The sequence below is a fragment of the Megalobrama amblycephala genome, linkage group LG7, assembly GCF_018812025.1.
Source record: "Megalobrama amblycephala isolate DHTTF-2021 linkage group LG7, ASM1881202v1, whole genome shotgun sequence".
NCBI classification, from domain to species: domain Eukaryota; kingdom Metazoa; phylum Chordata; class Actinopteri; order Cypriniformes; family Xenocyprididae; genus Megalobrama; species Megalobrama amblycephala.
The window spans coordinates 47,689,474-47,705,869 of record NC_063050.1 but is presented as its reverse complement, the minus strand read 5'-3'; the positions used below and the strand labels follow the sequence as shown (position 1 = coordinate 47,705,869).

The following is a 16,396-nucleotide window of genomic DNA, read 5'->3' as shown; positions in this document are numbered from 1 at the left end:
TTTTTTTTTTAAAAACCTTCTAATCAATTCTGTCTTTAGAAATCAAAAAATATTTATTTGTAATCTTAATTTTTTAGTATTGAAAAATATTTTTTGTAATCAGAAAATACAGAATTTTTTCAAACCAACTCGCGACCCCTTGAAATCATTCCGCGACCCCCAGTTTGAGAACCACTGCAAAAGAGATCGACACCAAACCGCTTATGTGCATCACGGACGCAGACGTGTCTTCAGTGTAACCTGAGCGATTGGTCTCATGCATTCGCATTCGTAGTGTGAAGGTGAGCTCTGTTTTAGGGAGTTTTATTGAACTGACAGAGACTGCACCCAAAAATACAGTGTCAAGCATCCTGACCAGATCCTCATGTGAGATCATAATTGCTACGTTAAAAACCTGTTAATTGGTTAAAGGTACAATAAGTTCCCTTACTCTGTATGGTGAAAAACTGTAATAGATCTAATGGGACAGTTGTGTAATTTTACAGTAAAATACTGTTAAATGTTGCGATTTTTTCCTTATTTATGTACATTTTCCTTCTTGTGATGAACTTTGATCCATCATGTGGCTTTCTTTTTACCACCGGTGTTTTTAAGGTTGTTGTCAGTATATTATAAAGGTAAATATTGGTTTTTATTGTAGGTTATTTTAGTTAATTGAATATAAAATTAAATAATTAAAAAAAATACCGTTATAAATGCAGGTTGTTCCAAACTTGTATGAATTTCTTTTATCTGTTGAACACAAAATAAGATATTTTGAAGAATATCAATAACCAAACAGTTGATGGGCCCCACTGACTTCCATAGATTTTTTCTTTTTCCGTACTATGGAAGTCAATGGGGCCCATCAACTGTTTGGTTATTGACATTCTTCAAAATATCTTATTTTGTGGTCAGCAGAAGAAAGAAATCCATACGGGTTTGGAACAACTTCACAGTGAGTAAATGATGACAGAATTTTCATTTTTTTTTGTTGAACTATCCCTTTAAGGTCTGGCAATTACAGCCTTTTTCACTGACTTTTAGCTAAAGTCTCCATTTGTTCTTCATTTAATCTTATGGTTGGCAATCAACTGGGATATTAGAGAGCTGGCTGCATCTTGTCTGTTCATCTGAATTCTGCTGCTTTAGTTTTACATGCATTGTGGGTTGGTGGATTGCCAAACTGATGGACTCTCAGCAGCTTGTGCAGGTGAAACAGTCCAAGAATCTTGTGTTTTTCACACTTTCCTTCTTGTCCCTTCTTTCTTAGGTTCCATCATTGATGATGGACGCCCAGTTTTCAGAGTTCACACCTGACATAACTCCCATCATGCTCGCCGCCCACACAAACAACTATGAAATTATCAAACTCCTGGTCCAACGCAAAGTCACCATCCCTCGGCCGCACCAGATCCGCTGTGACTGTGTGGAGTGTGTGTCCAGCTCTGAAGTGGACAGCTTGCGTCACTCTCGGTCCCGTCTCAACATCTATAAAGCGCTCGCCAGCCCCTCACTCATCGCCCTCTCCAGCGAGGATCCCATCCTAACCGCCTTTAGATTGGGCTGGGAACTGAAGGAGCTCAGTAAAGTGGAGAACGAGTTTCGACAAGAATACGAAGAGCTTTCTCAACAGTGTAAGCTCTTTGCTAAAGACCTGCTGGACCAGGCACGTAGCTCCCGTGAGCTGGAGACCATCCTCAATCACCGTGATGACCAGAGCGAGGAGCTGGACCCGCGAGAGTGCCGAGACTTGGCCAAACTCAAGCTGGCCATTAAATATCACCAGAAAGAGGTGAGGAGACTTCTTGTAACTTCTTGAATAAATTTGTTGCTGGTCATTTGCACCCAGTCTGATGTTGAACATACAATGAATTAGCTGTGCACAAGATTCTGTAGAACAACTGAGGTGACTTTGGAGAAAGTGTGTATTACTGTGAGTTTGGCTGTTTTTTGTGCTGTTGTGTCACAGATTTCCCTCCAATAATGGACATACTTTACTTCTGCTTGCTATGGCTTTAGCAAAGGCAGCACAGAAACCTTATTTGAATATTATGGGTGAATCTCAAGAAACCATGCACATTAAATATTATCCTGAAATTTCACCCCCAAATCCAAAGGAATTTTATAGTTTTGCAGAATATAATGAAGCCTTTTATAGTTTTTGTTACATTTTTTCATGTGAATTTAAGAGGGAAATATCTTTAATTGTCATTACCATAACTCTCTTTGGTGATTCTTATTCCTGTTTATATATATATATATATATATATATATATATATATATATATATATATATATATATATAAAATTTAAATGCTAAAATGCTACTATGTAGTATACTTGAATTTATTTATTTTACATTTATATTTGTGTTTTTTATTTTTGGGGTAACACTTTACAATAAGGTTCATTAGTTAAACATTAGTTAATGCATTAACTAACATGAACTAACCATGAGCAATACATTTGTTACTGTATTTACTAATCTTCGTTAATGTTAGTTAATGAAAATACAGTTGTTCATTGTTTGTTCATGTTAGTTCACAGTGCATTAACTAATGATAAGAAGATTTTAATAATGTTGAAATTAACATTAACAAAGATTAATAAATGCTATATAACTGCAGTTCATTATTAGTTCATGTTAACTAATGTAGTTAACTAATGTTAACTAATGAACCTTGTTGTAAAGTGTTAGCATTTTTTGTTAAACTCCTTCCCTGCCATTGATGAGTTCCTTGTCTTTTATGAGAAAGCGCTTTCCTGCCAAGAACGAGATTTTACGTGTTTTTATTGTTGTAAGATGGGGGGGCTATTACGCATCTTCTGAAAGAGTACTGAATCTCCTGATCAAAACACAGGTGAAGAAGATGCAGAAACAAGTGATAGCATATGTAATAATATGTAAAATGATGTGATTATCAACATTAAACAGCATATAAATCAAAGCTCCCTGACGTATTTGAAAGAAATATCGACCTAGGATGAGCTATAGGACCTCTGAATCTGATCCAGTTGTAGTCTTTGACAAAAACGCAATTTTCTCAGCTTTTTGCTCAAAATGTTGTTTTTTTAATGAAACTTTTTTTTCGTTTTATTTAAAAGCAGAGGGTCTGTTCTTTCTTTTGATTTATTGCATGCTCAGATATTCATACAACAAAATATTCTGGGGGGCATAAAATCTTTTTGTGAAAATGGTCAAAAACAGCCCGCTTTTTAAAAAATTGCTGAGAGAGTTAATTAACTATATGTAATGAAATTGTAATGCAGTTTAAATACTGTATTATTTATTCACATAATCATATTGAGAACTAGATTTTATTTTTGCTTTAAATTCATCAGAACTGGGTGTCACAGAACCCTTGTTTCCCTGGACTTCAATTCCCAAGATCCTCCTGTTCTCCACACCTGCACTCACTTCCCTCGTCAGCTCCTCATCAGCACTCATCACCTGCACCTGGACTCTATTGTCAGCACTCCCCATATATTGCACTCACTCCCTTCACTCCTCGTCCGTTCTCTGTTGTGTTAAGGTTATGTTTGGTGTTTCCTTGCCTTTGTTTGATTAAAGCTCTATGTTATTGTGGAAATCCGTATCTGCCTCATCTCTACACCACCATACCGTAACAGAAGAACGGACCAATACCGGCCGGATTTTCCACAGGAAAAAAATATGGAGACTTCCACCAGCTCCCTGGCTCCTGCTCCTCCAAGGCCTCTCTCCCATCTGGCAACTGGCGATCGGCTCATCGGGCTTCTTCAGGTGGGTCGTTCGCTGGAAAGGTATGTGGAGGAGTTCGTTGAGCTTGCTTTCTTGTCTGACTGGCCTGAAGCATGTTTAATCTCCCTGTTTCTGGATGGACTGGACGACAACACTATCCGTTTTGATGAACCTGATTATCGTTTCTCCTTAAGCGAAACAATCAATTTTATTTTGTGGTTAAATGGCTCCAAATTCTTCGTGGATGAGGTTCAGGATAAGTGTATGTCTCCAGTCCATCCAGAAACACGGCTGGCCGGGCCAGTCAGTCAACCTCCGGCTTCCTCTGCATACCCCTCCAGCGAATTCCCTGCCTGCCCCACACGGAACCCACAATCCTCAACTGGGTCCCGTAAGCGGAGGAGGAGGAAGCAAGCCGCTCCAGTATCTCCAGAGCCCGCTCCAGTGTCTCCAGAGCCCGCTCCAGTGTCTCCAGAGCCCGCTCCAGTGTCTCCAGAGCCCGCTCCAGTGTCTCCAGAGCCCGCTCCAGTGTCTCCAGAGCCCGCTCCAGTGTCTCCAGAGCCCGCTCCAGTGTCTCCAGAGCCCGCTCCAGTGTCTCCAGAGCCCGCTCCAGTGTCTCCAGAGCCCGCTCCAGTGTCTCCAGAGCCCGCTCCAGTCTCTCCAGAGCCCGCTCCAGTCTCTCCAGAGCCCGCTCCAGTCTCTCCAGAGCCCGCTCCAGTCTCTCCAGAGCCCGCTCCAGTCTCTCCAGAGCCCGCTCCAGTCTCTCCAGAGCCCGCTCCAGTCCCCAGAGCCCGCTCCAGTCCCCACAGAGCCAGCTCCAGTGCCTGTGGGGATTTTAATTGTATTTGAGGGGATGAACGAGCCCGCTCCAGCCCTTTCCGAGCCTGCAGCTCCAACCCTGTGCGAGCCACCAAGTGAGGTGGCCTGGCTTATAGACTTTTGGACAGAGCCAAGTTCTCCAGTCTCCGCCGAGCCAAGTTCTCCAGTCTCCGCAGAGCCAAGTTCTCCAGTCTCCGCAGAGCCAAGTTCTTCAGTCTCCGCAGAGCCAGCCTCCGCCGAGCAAGCCGCTCCAGCCTCCGCCGAGCAAGCCGCTCCAGCCTCCGCCGAGCAAGCCGCTCCAGCCTCCGCCGAGCCCTCAGCTCCAGCCGCCGCCGAGCCCTCAGCTCCAGCCGCCGCCGAGCCCTCAGCTCCAGCCGCCGCCGAGCCCTCAGCTCCAGCCGCCGCCGAGCCCTCAGCTCCAGCCGCCGCCGAGCCCTCAGCTCCAGCCGCCGCCGAGCCCTCAGCTCCAGCCGCCGCCGAGCCCTCAGCTCCAGCCGCCGCCGAGCCCTCAGCTCCAGCCGCCGCCGAGCCCTCAGCTCCAGCCGCCGCCGAGCCCTCAGCTCCAGCCGCCGCCGAGCCCTCAGCTCCAGCCGCCGCCGAGCCCTCAGCTCCAGCCGCCGCCGAGCCCTCAGCTCCAGCCGCCGCCGAGCCCTCAGCTCCAGCCGCCGCCGAGCCCTCAGCTCCAGCCGCCGCCGAGCCCTCAGCTCCAGCCGCCGCCGAGCCCTCAGCTCCAGCCGCCGCCGAGCCCTCAGCTCCAGCCGCCGCCGAGCCCTCAGCTCCAGCCGCCGCCGAGCCCTCAGCTCCAGCCGCCGCCGAGCCCTCAGCTCCAGCCGCCGCCGAGCCCTCAGCTCCAGCCGCCGCCGAGCCCTCAGCTCCAGCCGCCGCCGAGCCCTCAGCTCCAGCCGCCGCCGAGCCCTCAGCTCCAGCCGCCGCCGAGCCCTCAGCTCCAGCCGCCGCCGAGCCCTCAGCTCCAGCCGCCGCCGAGCCCTCAGCTCCAGCCGCCGCCGAGCCCTCAGCTCCAGCCGCCGCCGAGCCCTCAGCTCCAGCCGCCGCCGAGCCCTCAGCTCCAGCCGCCGCCGAGCCCTCAGCTCCAGCCGCCGCCGAGCCCTCAGCTCCAGCCGCCGCCGAGCCCTCAGCTCCAGCCGCCGCCGAGCCCTCAGCTCCAGCCGCCGCCGAGCCCTCAGCTCCAGCCGCCGCCGAGCCCTCAGCTCCAGCCGCCGCCGAGCCCTCAGCTCCAGCCGCCGCCGAGCCCTCAGCTCCAGCCGCCGCCGAGCCCTCAGCTCCAGCCGCCGCCGAGCCCTCAGCTCCAGCCGCCGCCGAGCCCTCAGCTCCAGCCGCCGCCGAGCCCTCAGCTCCAGCCGCCGCCGAGCCCTCAGCTCCAGCCGCCGCCGAGCCAGCCGCTCCTACTATGAACTTTGCAAAGACCATTTTCCCTCCCTGCCTCCCTCTCCCGCCTCCTCCCACTAATGTACTCACTGCACCTCCACCTCAAGCCCCTTCGCCCAGATCTCCACCTCAGACCTCTGGGCGATTACCTTCACCCTGGCTCCAACCTCCCTCGTCTCCACCGTTGTCCATCAGTCCTCCAGCCTCACAAGTCTCCATCCTGCCCCCGTTCACACCTTGGTCCCTCGTCAGCCTGCCCTCCCCTCTGGACTGCACTCCTCCGTCTCCGCTCCGTCCCTCCGTCCCTCGTTTCCAGTTGGCTTCCTCACTCCCCCTGGTGTTCACTCTGTTGTCTGTCGTCTGTGTTCAACTGCGGCCTTCTGGAGCCCCGGTTGCGCTTCGGGCGGCGGAGCCGCTGGTTCCGCCATCTCCCGCCGGTCCTTCAGCGCCGCCTGGGCTCGGCGACAATTCGGCTTCGGCTCCTGACCCGCCATGGCTGCCCGCTGCACCTGACCCGCCATGGCTGCCCGCTGCACCTGACCCGCCATGTATGCCCGCTGCATGTCTGCCCGCTGCACCTGACCCGCCATGGCTGCCCGCTGCACCTGACCCGCCATGGCTGCCTTCAGCCCCTGACCCGCCATGGCTGCCTTCAGCCCCTGACCCGCCATGGCTGCCTTCAGCCCCTGACCCGCCATGGCTGCCTTCAGCCCCTGACCCGCCATGGCTGCCTTCAGCCCCTGACCCGCCATGGCTGCCTTCAGCCCCTGACCCGCCATGGCTGCCTTCAGCCCCTGACCCGCCATGGCTGCCTTCAGCCCCTGACCTGCCATGGCTTTTGAACCTGCCCTGGAGACCTCCACTCCAGTTTGCTCCTCCCCCTGCACCAGCTTGAGGTCTCCAGGGCGCCCGCCCCCCTCCCGGTTGTTTCATCTACGGCGCGAGGACGCGCCTACCGGGAGGGGGGGGTAATGTCACAGAACCCTTGTTTCCCTGGACTTCAATTCCCAAGATCCTCCTGTTCTCCACACCTGCACTCACTTCCCTCGTCAGCTCCTCATCAGCACTCATCACCTGCACCTGGACTCTATTGTCAGCACTCCCCATATATTGCACTCACTCCCTTCACTCCTCGTCCGTTCTCTGTTGTGTTAAGGTTATGTTTGGTGTTTCCTTGCCTTTGTTTGATTAAAGCTCTATGTTATTGTGGAAATCCGTATCTGCCTCATCTCTACACCACCATACCGTAACACTGGGGTGGTGGAAGAAAATAATGTCACAACTTTAAAAAATTTAATTTTCATAAAAATAGGCTTCATTTTCATTTAAGTGAAACATAATTTTTGGGGTGAAATATGATCTGGACATGTTCTTGACAAGTTTTCAGAGATGCACCCAGACACACCATGGCATTTTTATTTTTTATTTTTTTATTTTATTTAGTTTTTGTAAAACTATGCAGCATCAACACAGCAAATTTGAATAGAATAGAAATAATATAGAATAGGAAATTGGTTCACCAACCCAAGATTTGCTGAAAAATCTATAGAAAACACTAGGCTAGAGACTAGGCTTTATGTATGAATTTCATTTTTTGGCAGAAGTCCACTCAATAGCATTCTGCAGACCCTTGAAATATTTGGAATGTGTTGTTCCAAACCTAAAGCAATAGGGAAAGTGCCTTTCCGTCTTTTTCTCTGAACTCTGTGATTCACAGGAGGATACGATGTGTGCTGAAGACCAGAGGCTTGACGAGATTAGAAAGACAGGAGTTAGAGACAATGAGAAAGAAGCACTAGGCAGATGAAAGACAGGAGCTCTGTTCTGAAACCTTGTGAGCTGCCACACTACCTACTGCCTATAGGCAGCTACCTTCTAAGTCAGCATCCAAATAGTCTTGGAAATAATTTGAAAATTCTCTAGGCAATGCCAATCAATGCAACAAATAAATAGTGCTTTGCAACTGAGACTTAAAATTGATTTCAAATGACACAATACTGTAATAAACATTAAAATACATCATACTGGGTTAAATTTTAATTTACACTTTATTGATACTTCTTAGTAGTGAATGAAATACACATTTAATCTACATTTCTCCTAAATCTTGGATTTATTTTTTCACTGAGCTTGTTGAAGTGCATTATGAGATTGCATTCTCCATAAATGATACATGATGAGAATTTGGCCAAAAGAAGGCAGCATAATTAAGTTTTAAAGCCTACCTTTGGAACAGCTTTCATACTGGAAGCGCTCCAATGATGCCTTAAAATTCTACCTCTGTAGGCAGATCACAAGGTTTTGGGGAAAAACAAGAGAGTGATGTGCTTAGGTAGAATGTTTGCGGCATTTAGCCATAAATATGCAGCAAAACAAGCAGTGCTGTGTTTGAGAGAATCTTAAGCAGCTTGAACATATTTGTATGGAGACTTGCATTTGAATTGAATTTCTTTCCATTTTGATTATTTTGCTGCTGTTGGCTTCCATCGCATTGCAATAATTTAAATCAAAAAACAATATCAGTGTCCAATTATATATATTTTGGTCATAACGCATGTAATAAGTGGGATAGTTTTCATTCAGAATAAACAAGGGTAATGGTTTGCATACTGGGTTTATTCTGTGATAATAACTGGTTTGTTGTATTTTTTTTTTAAATTATTCCTTTCATTATTCCTTACTTTTTTTGATTACTGTTTACCTGACATGATCAAACTTAAAGCGCTAACATACATGACAGTTCAAAAGTTCTGGCTTGGTTAGATTTTGTTGTTGTTGTTGTTGTTGATGATGAAAGAAATTAATATTTTTATTCAGCAAGGACACACTAAATTGACAAAATTGAAAAAGACTTTTATGTTGTTACAAAAAAATTCTATTTTAAATAAATGCTGTTCTTTTTCTATTCATCAAAGAATTCTGAAAAAATGTACTGTATTATGTTTTCCACAAAAATAGTAAGCAGCACAACTGTATTCAATATTGATAATAAGAAGAAATGTTCCTTAAAGGTGCTAAAGAGGATGTTTTGTTTTATACATTTTTGCAATATTACTTGAAACTGTCTTTACTAACTGATAAAAGACTATTTATTAGGTGCACTGAAAGGAATAATATTAATATACATCATCTGTGCACGAGGTAGGGCCTTAAAAACATCAGCCAATGATCGCGTAAACGATTGGCCCTCTGGCTTGTCAATCACTGCCGTGACGTTCCTTGTGCGAGACGTGCGCGGCTGCGCGCTCCAGTAACTTTCCACACTCCACAAGCGCCGCATGCAATGTTTTTGTCAGGAAACAGGAATAACAACTGCAGATTATGAGTTACCTGCGGTGAGTCCGACATAATGAATCCCAAAAACATGACACAGCGAATGCCGGTGGTAAACACTCGTTTTCCAATACTCGTGCACGAGTTTTGGGAGGCGTTCCTTTGAAATGAGCTGTGAAGGAGGGGGCTGTTCTGACGCATGCGCTCATTTCAAAAACTCAGTAACAGTCTTTGGATTCTCAGTCGACGAAAAAATCCTCTCTATCACCTTTAAGCATTAAAATCGGCATATTAGAATGATTTCTGAAGGATCATGTGACACTGAAGAGTGGAGTAGTGATGCTGAAAATTCAGCTTTGCCATCACAAGATTAAATTACATTTTAAAATATATTAAAATAGAAAATGGTTACTTAAAATTAGGGATGCACTGAATTGAAAATTTTGTCCGATACCGATATTCTTTATATTTGAAAGCCAATAAATTATATATTGGCCAATAAATCTAAATCCAATTTTTATATAATTTTTTAAAGAGCCTGATTACAAAAACAAAAGTCATACCATTAAAAGCCATGTCCAAAGCACTCAACTATAATTTTCTCATTATAATTTTATGTAGCCTATATGACAGACTTGCTCTGCACATGTTTGAACTTAAGTGTATTTTTCTTTTTGAAGTGATTCCAATCATATTTCAAGCAATTCAAAACCATCATGGCAAACAGTGCGCATCTGAAGTGTCTCAGCTGAAGGAAACAATCCATTTTTTAACAGCTTTAATATATATAGGCCAAATTTTCTTATCGGACCGATAATGATACCATTAAAAATTAACATATATCAGCTGATACCGGTATGATGTATTGATATATTGTGCATCCCTACTTAAAATTGTAATAAAATTAAATATTATTATAAAGAAATGCATTACAGTAGTGTATGTTGCAGCATGGATGATATCCACAGTAAGCGCAAAAAAAAAAAAAAAAAAAAAAAAAAAAACAGCATATGGGATATAGTGGGACTAAAGTCATAAATAGAAGGAAACAGGCAAGGTACTTTTATTAAAGGTTATCATGGTTTTCAAATACTGTGTCAAATACCAACAATTTACAGAATGCTCCAAAACAAAGATTTTTAATTGAGCATTGGAAACTACCTCGAGTTTTGTTTCCTTGAGATTGTGTAAATCCATTTTAAAATCCGTCTTGGGCTCTCTAGGGAGATTCCAGTGATCTTTTGCATTTTGAAACCCAAACCGACTTGTTGCAGAACTGACACTTGTTCCAAACTGAGGATCTGAGAGCCTAGTGTCAATGCGTCTCGTTTCTCTTCCTGTCAGTCAGAGGTGATGCTGGTCCTGGCCTGCGAGACTGCTCTTCCAATTAGCTCTAATTGTTTTGTGCACCCCAAATAAAGCTGCTGTGAATACAGATCACAATGCTGTACGCATACGCACACATGGGGAAGACAGTCAAGACAGACGTGGGGCTTTGAGCCAAGAGATGCTATACAATTGAAAGAGAGATCAAGATTATTATGAGCACATTTAGTGTGCCATAATATTTGTAGTGATTAAAGTTTTATAGGATGAGATTAATAATTGAGAAAATGTTAGCAGCCTTACTCAAGATTTCACACAGTAATTTGTCTGGTCACACTTTAGGGTACAGTTCTCACTATTAACTGATTATTAATTAAGAGTTTTGCCTCAATAAACTCCTAATTAATGCTACAGGTAGTTATTATTAATTTTAGGTATTGGGTAGGATTAAGGGTTATAGAATATGGTCAAGCAGAATAAGGCATTAATATGTGCTTTATAAGTGCTACTAAACAGCCAATATTCTAGTAATATGAATGGTAATAAGAAACTAGTTAATAGTGAGAATTGGACCCTAAACTAAAATGTTCGAGTAGATGACGGTGTAATACTAACAGGGCTGAAAGGGTAAGAAGAGTCAAATACAGCCAGACAGGCTTGCTTGAAACATCACTCAAGGGCATTATAGTGACAGATAATGCTGCTTATGGATTTCATTATACGCTCACAGGTCTCAAGAGCCTTTGTGTCGTTGCTTAGAGCTGTCCTCAAATGAGACCATATGGTTCTGGGGTCTCATTTAAAACGGGGCTGGAAACGTGCGCACGCCAGTTCCCACACAAAGGTTGTGATCTATAAAAATAAACTTGACGGGAGAATGTGCGCACCTTTAAGCAAACTTTGAGCCATGCGTACGAACATTTTGGAGACAGAGCGGTTTGGCGACACTGATGGTGAGCTGAGGGACTGATCCTCATTCTGAGTCATAATCATAAATACAGTTCATGTCCACAATAACAGTTTAAATAAATAAAAGAATTATTTAAACTCGCGTGGAAACACGTTTTCATTTGATAAACATTTACATTAATATTACACTTCACTATTGCCGATAAGCACTGAAATTACATTACGCAGAAGTTAAACAAAAGTGATATGAATTTAGATAGTAGATGTGCTACTTTCGATCACTTTTCCTGTGACACGCTGTTTTAATGACAGCGAGGAGCGCTGGGAGCACAATAATTCCTCTTTAAACTAAACTGCAGATGGTATGACAAAATATTTTAGCGAGAACGATGATCAATGCACACTTAACTTGGACATTATGGAAGACACTGCTGGTCGAACGGTCCGTTGTCTAGTTTGAATAGGTCCAATAATAAGGTGTTGATGTCGTGTGAAGGATCTTCAAACAATTACCATTTGAAGGATATAATATGAGGAAAACGGTAAGATTTGCATGTTTTCTTTTTAAAATACTTTGTCAGAGACGCACCGAGACATTAAATAAGTAGGCCTATCTGTTTCCACTAAAAATAGCCTATAAACTTCCTAAAAGATGTGTTCACCTTATCAGCAAAACTGTATAAATTTGATTTGAATTGTTTAAAACTATTAAAATACTATTTGGCCAGTGGAAATGAATGAATCAGCTCTATTCTAAAACCTTTATCTTAAGTATTTTATATAATTTTGTTTATAATATTTTGATATATTTATTCTAAAACATAAAGAGGATATTGGATGATCTTTATCAATATAATGTGTGGCACAAATGGCATTTATAATCCATATCTAATATTTTACATCGTCTTGTACCTTTGATGGCGTGGTGTCACGTGGATGGGAATATGTATGGAAATGATATGCAGATGAGGTTATGCATAGTAAAACTAGGCGTCGTAATCTCCATATATGGTGATTTCGGGGAGGAGACACGGTGGAGATGCACGTACGCACAATCTTCCGCTGACTGGGATTTATAAAAGGATTTGTGCGCAGGTTCTGGCGTACGCATGGTTTTATAAATATGATTTTTTTTGCGCGTACGCAAAATCTTTTGCGCGTACGTACACTTTTAGGATGAAATCTACGCAAAGTTTTATAAATGAGACCCCTGGTGTTTTTTGTTGATTTTGTTACTGATAAAGGGTTGTACAACCTTGCACACAAACATTGGCAAGACCTCTACTTGGTTTCTGGATTTTCATCTTGTAGATGCAATTATATATTGCTGATACCTAGGCCCTGTTTACTCCTGATATTAACTCCTGGTATTAAGATGCATTTGGTCGATTGGATCACAAGCAGATGAGGAAGACATATCCATTTACACCTGGTGTTTTAAATTTTCTATTTAAAACACTAGGTGTATGTGGGTGGGTAAATGTGTGTGTTTTTTTCCAGATCTTTCAATCTAATGGACAAAATAAGCTTGTGAAATTTACATATTATCGCACCTGAAGACAGCGGAAAAACATACGGAGAGCATCAGATTTCATTTCTGCTCTGACAGCCGCAAGACCAGCCGAACGCTGTGAGTGTGTGTTAGAAATCAGGAATGGTGAGAGAACATTGTGCTTTATGTTTTTCATCTTTCAACCAAACTTGGGTCTTCAGCCAACAAAGTTCAAATCCTGTCTGGCTAGCGCGCTTCTTAAAATGTTTGCGAATTAGGTCAGTAGGCAGAGAGAAGGTGGTCTTTTGTGGCTGTTCGGATTAATCCGATCACATGAGCATTTTCACTATGAAAGCAATCTGGTCGATTGCGATTTCGGCTACCTCTGAAAGTAGTCTAAAGTGGACAAGCTCAAAATGTTTTAAACCCTGTTTAGAACTGTATTTAGCGTTGTCCACTTGTGATCCGATCGACCAAAACCATCGTAATACCAGGTGGAAACAGGGCCATAGACTTGGGGATTGGAACAAACTCCAAACATTAGCTAAGTATTTTAGTATTATTTATGTACTTTTATAGTATTTATTAATATTTTAAATTAACTTTTTATATTTTCATTTTTCATTTTGCTCTGTGCTTTTTTCATTATTATTATTATTATTTAAATATTTATATTTAACTTTAATTTCTTTTTATTTCCATTTTAGGGATTTCAGTACTTAAAAAATGTAAATAAGAATTAGAAATATTTTTTTGGCAAATACCTGAAAGAAATAAGTTTAAGTTCAAGTTTTTCATCTAATATTTATATTTTATTTATGTATTTTGACATATGTGACATTTTTAATAATTTTGACTTATTATGCAGCCCAAAAACACAAAGTACCTGAACATGTACAGTCAGATGTTCATTATAGCAATGTAAACCAAGACAGGGTGATCAGGACTCTGATACGAAGACATGAAAATACAAATCTAAAACAAAATTTGATCTCAGAATATAGTCAATGACCAATCAGAATCGAGCATTCTATAGGCGCAGTGTGATCAATTCAGTGAGTTAAAGCCGAAGCATGTCATTGTTTCATTGTTGAAATTGTTGATGCATTGAAATTTCAGCTGCTGATAATATTTAGTAAGAATTTTTTTTTTTTTTTTAAATAATTGCCAAGGCAAAATTTCAAGTGTTTGTTAAAATTGTATCTTTTTGATTTCATAGTTTTAGTTAACAATAACAGCACTGTTAAAGGATTAGTTCACTTTCATATAAAATTTTCTTGATAATTTACCCACCCCCATGTCATCCAAGATGTTCATGTCTTTCTTTCTTCAGTCGAAAAGAAATGAAGGTTTTTGATGAAAACATTCCAGGATTATTCACCTCATAGTGGACTTCAATTACAGTTTTAGTGCAGCTTCAAAGGGCTTTAAACAATACCAGACGAGGGTCTTATCTAGCGAAACGTCATTTTCGAAAAAAATGTAAATGTATATGCTTTACATAAACAAATGATCGCCTTCCAAGTGCTTCCGCCAAAACCGCACTTTCGTATTCTTCAAAAAGCTTACGCTGTGTGTCCCACGCCTTCCTTATTCTACTTACGGAAAAAAATGGAACTGGCGCTGCATTCGTTCTGTTTTATTTGAAAGTGAACTAATCCTTTAAGTATTCAACTTTGGTGTGTAACTCATCCCATGTTGTTTGTATGAACGTGAATGATACCACGAATCATGTGGCTTTTTGTGGAGAGGTTTACTTTTACATTTCTATGCAATCAGATAGATAACAGAGACTATAGGCCCTTCCTATCCTTCTTCTTCTTCAGATGTCGTTCCCTTCTCATCCTTTTCTTCTCTTGTGCCTCTCCCCATTACCTCCTGTCCTTCCATCATCTCTTCTTTTCTGTAATTTTGGAAGAGGGAGGAAAGTAGATTTACTGCAGGGGAACATCAGCGCAGTCAGCACCCCCCCTCACTTTTTCGCTTTTTGAATCGATAAGGATTACATACCCCATATGCTCTGAGCAGCACTTTGCTCAATAACTGCTGTGCTTCAATCTCCTTACCTCGCCTCTCATCTGAACTGCTGCTTGAAAGCTGCGCTGTATTCATGCGCATCGATAGATACAGCTGCTGCTGTTATAACTATACAGATGTGGGATTTGGCCAGTGTTATTGAACGGGATTAAAAGTGTTTGATCAGTTGATCTGTTACCTTGTTTTAGGTCAGTCATAGCCAAGTTGTAGTAATTCCTTCCTATGATTTATTATTTTGTTCCCTCCTTTTAGTTAAATCAATGCCACAATTTACTAAACCGAGGGAACAAACGAATAAATCATAGGAACTAATTAGTACATCTTGTCCACAATTTACCTAAAAAGAGGGAACATATTAATAATGAGAAATAAACTGTGGGAAAAGATTTATAAATCATTGGAACAAATTCTTAATTTATGGCCAGGATTTCTTTTTTTTTTTTTCACATTTCATGTCTGGGGCTCATACACTTGGATACGCATCACAACAAAAAAAGCACAACAATTTCCATTTCATGCTGACTTTAAAGCTTTAATTACCTCATCATACTGTGTCCACACACACAAGTCCGATTTTAAGCCCGATTTGCACCCCTGAGTGATCGGAGGGGCGTGGCCCGATTTCGATTTTTTTGTTTGCTACCCTCTATTGTGTGGTGTTATTACAATTATTTAATTGCTCCCGATCGAGACGGAGCGTCGTCGATCTCAAAACAACTCTTGATCGGGCTGTCTCTAACGTGATACCCACGATAACCAATGAGAATGAGCAAGCGTTACCTACTGGTTGTTGGGTGCTTCTTTTGCTGAAACTTGGCAGCCGCAAACATGCCACGAAAGTGGAGTATTGAGAAAGATGTAGGAATTAAACCCAAATATCGAATCAAAATGTAATTAAATTACATTTAATAAGAACCGGATTCACCGTGAATGATTCAGAATCAATATTTAACACTTTATCAATTATTCGTCCACAGAAAAATTGAGTGTGACGAGCAGGGCGGGCGAGAGCCGTGAGGGAACGGCGCGAGGCCGGTGGCGCGAGTGATAATGAGCATCACCTGCGAGGCGCGCCGGCCTCGAGTCTCTCACGGAGGAGCTCCGGAGGCATAAAAGAAGGAGCGACGACCGTGAAGGACGAGAGAGGACCAGGCCTGGACTTTATTTTACGTTTTATTATGTTTGTGTGGCCGGCAGATGTCTGCGAGGGTCTGCCAGGCATTACTTTCGTTTTGTTCTTTGTTTATTTTACATTAAAGTTACGTTGAACGTTCGCCGGTTCCCGCCTCCTTCTTCCCATATTTACGAACTGTGTTACATTGAGGTTACAGTATTTTTACCAATTCTGGACAAAATTATTATTCTGTGGCCAACAGTAATAATATTTTGTTATGATTAATAATTATGATTATGATTATGAGCAAGTAGCATGATCTTTGTTTAAGGCAGCA

At 42.6% G+C, this 16,396-nt stretch overlaps 1 protein-coding gene across 4 annotated transcripts in view; it reads left to right on the top strand.

Annotated features, from left to right (window-relative positions):
• trpc5a (transient receptor potential cation channel, subfamily C, member 5a) overlaps positions 1-16,396 on the top strand; it is a 94,408-nt gene that overhangs the window by 29,742 nt on the left and 48,270 nt on the right. For 3 of the 4 annotated variants that reach the window (XM_048197873.1, XM_048197874.1, XM_048197872.1), the window contains exon 3: positions 1,253-1,774. In XM_048197873.1, coding sequence (XP_048053830.1) covers positions 1,253-1,774 — 522 coding nt within the window. Of the gene's footprint in view, positions 282-1,252; positions 1,775-16,396 lie in introns of all 4 variants that reach the window. The other variant, XM_048197875.1, reaches the window with a different exon arrangement.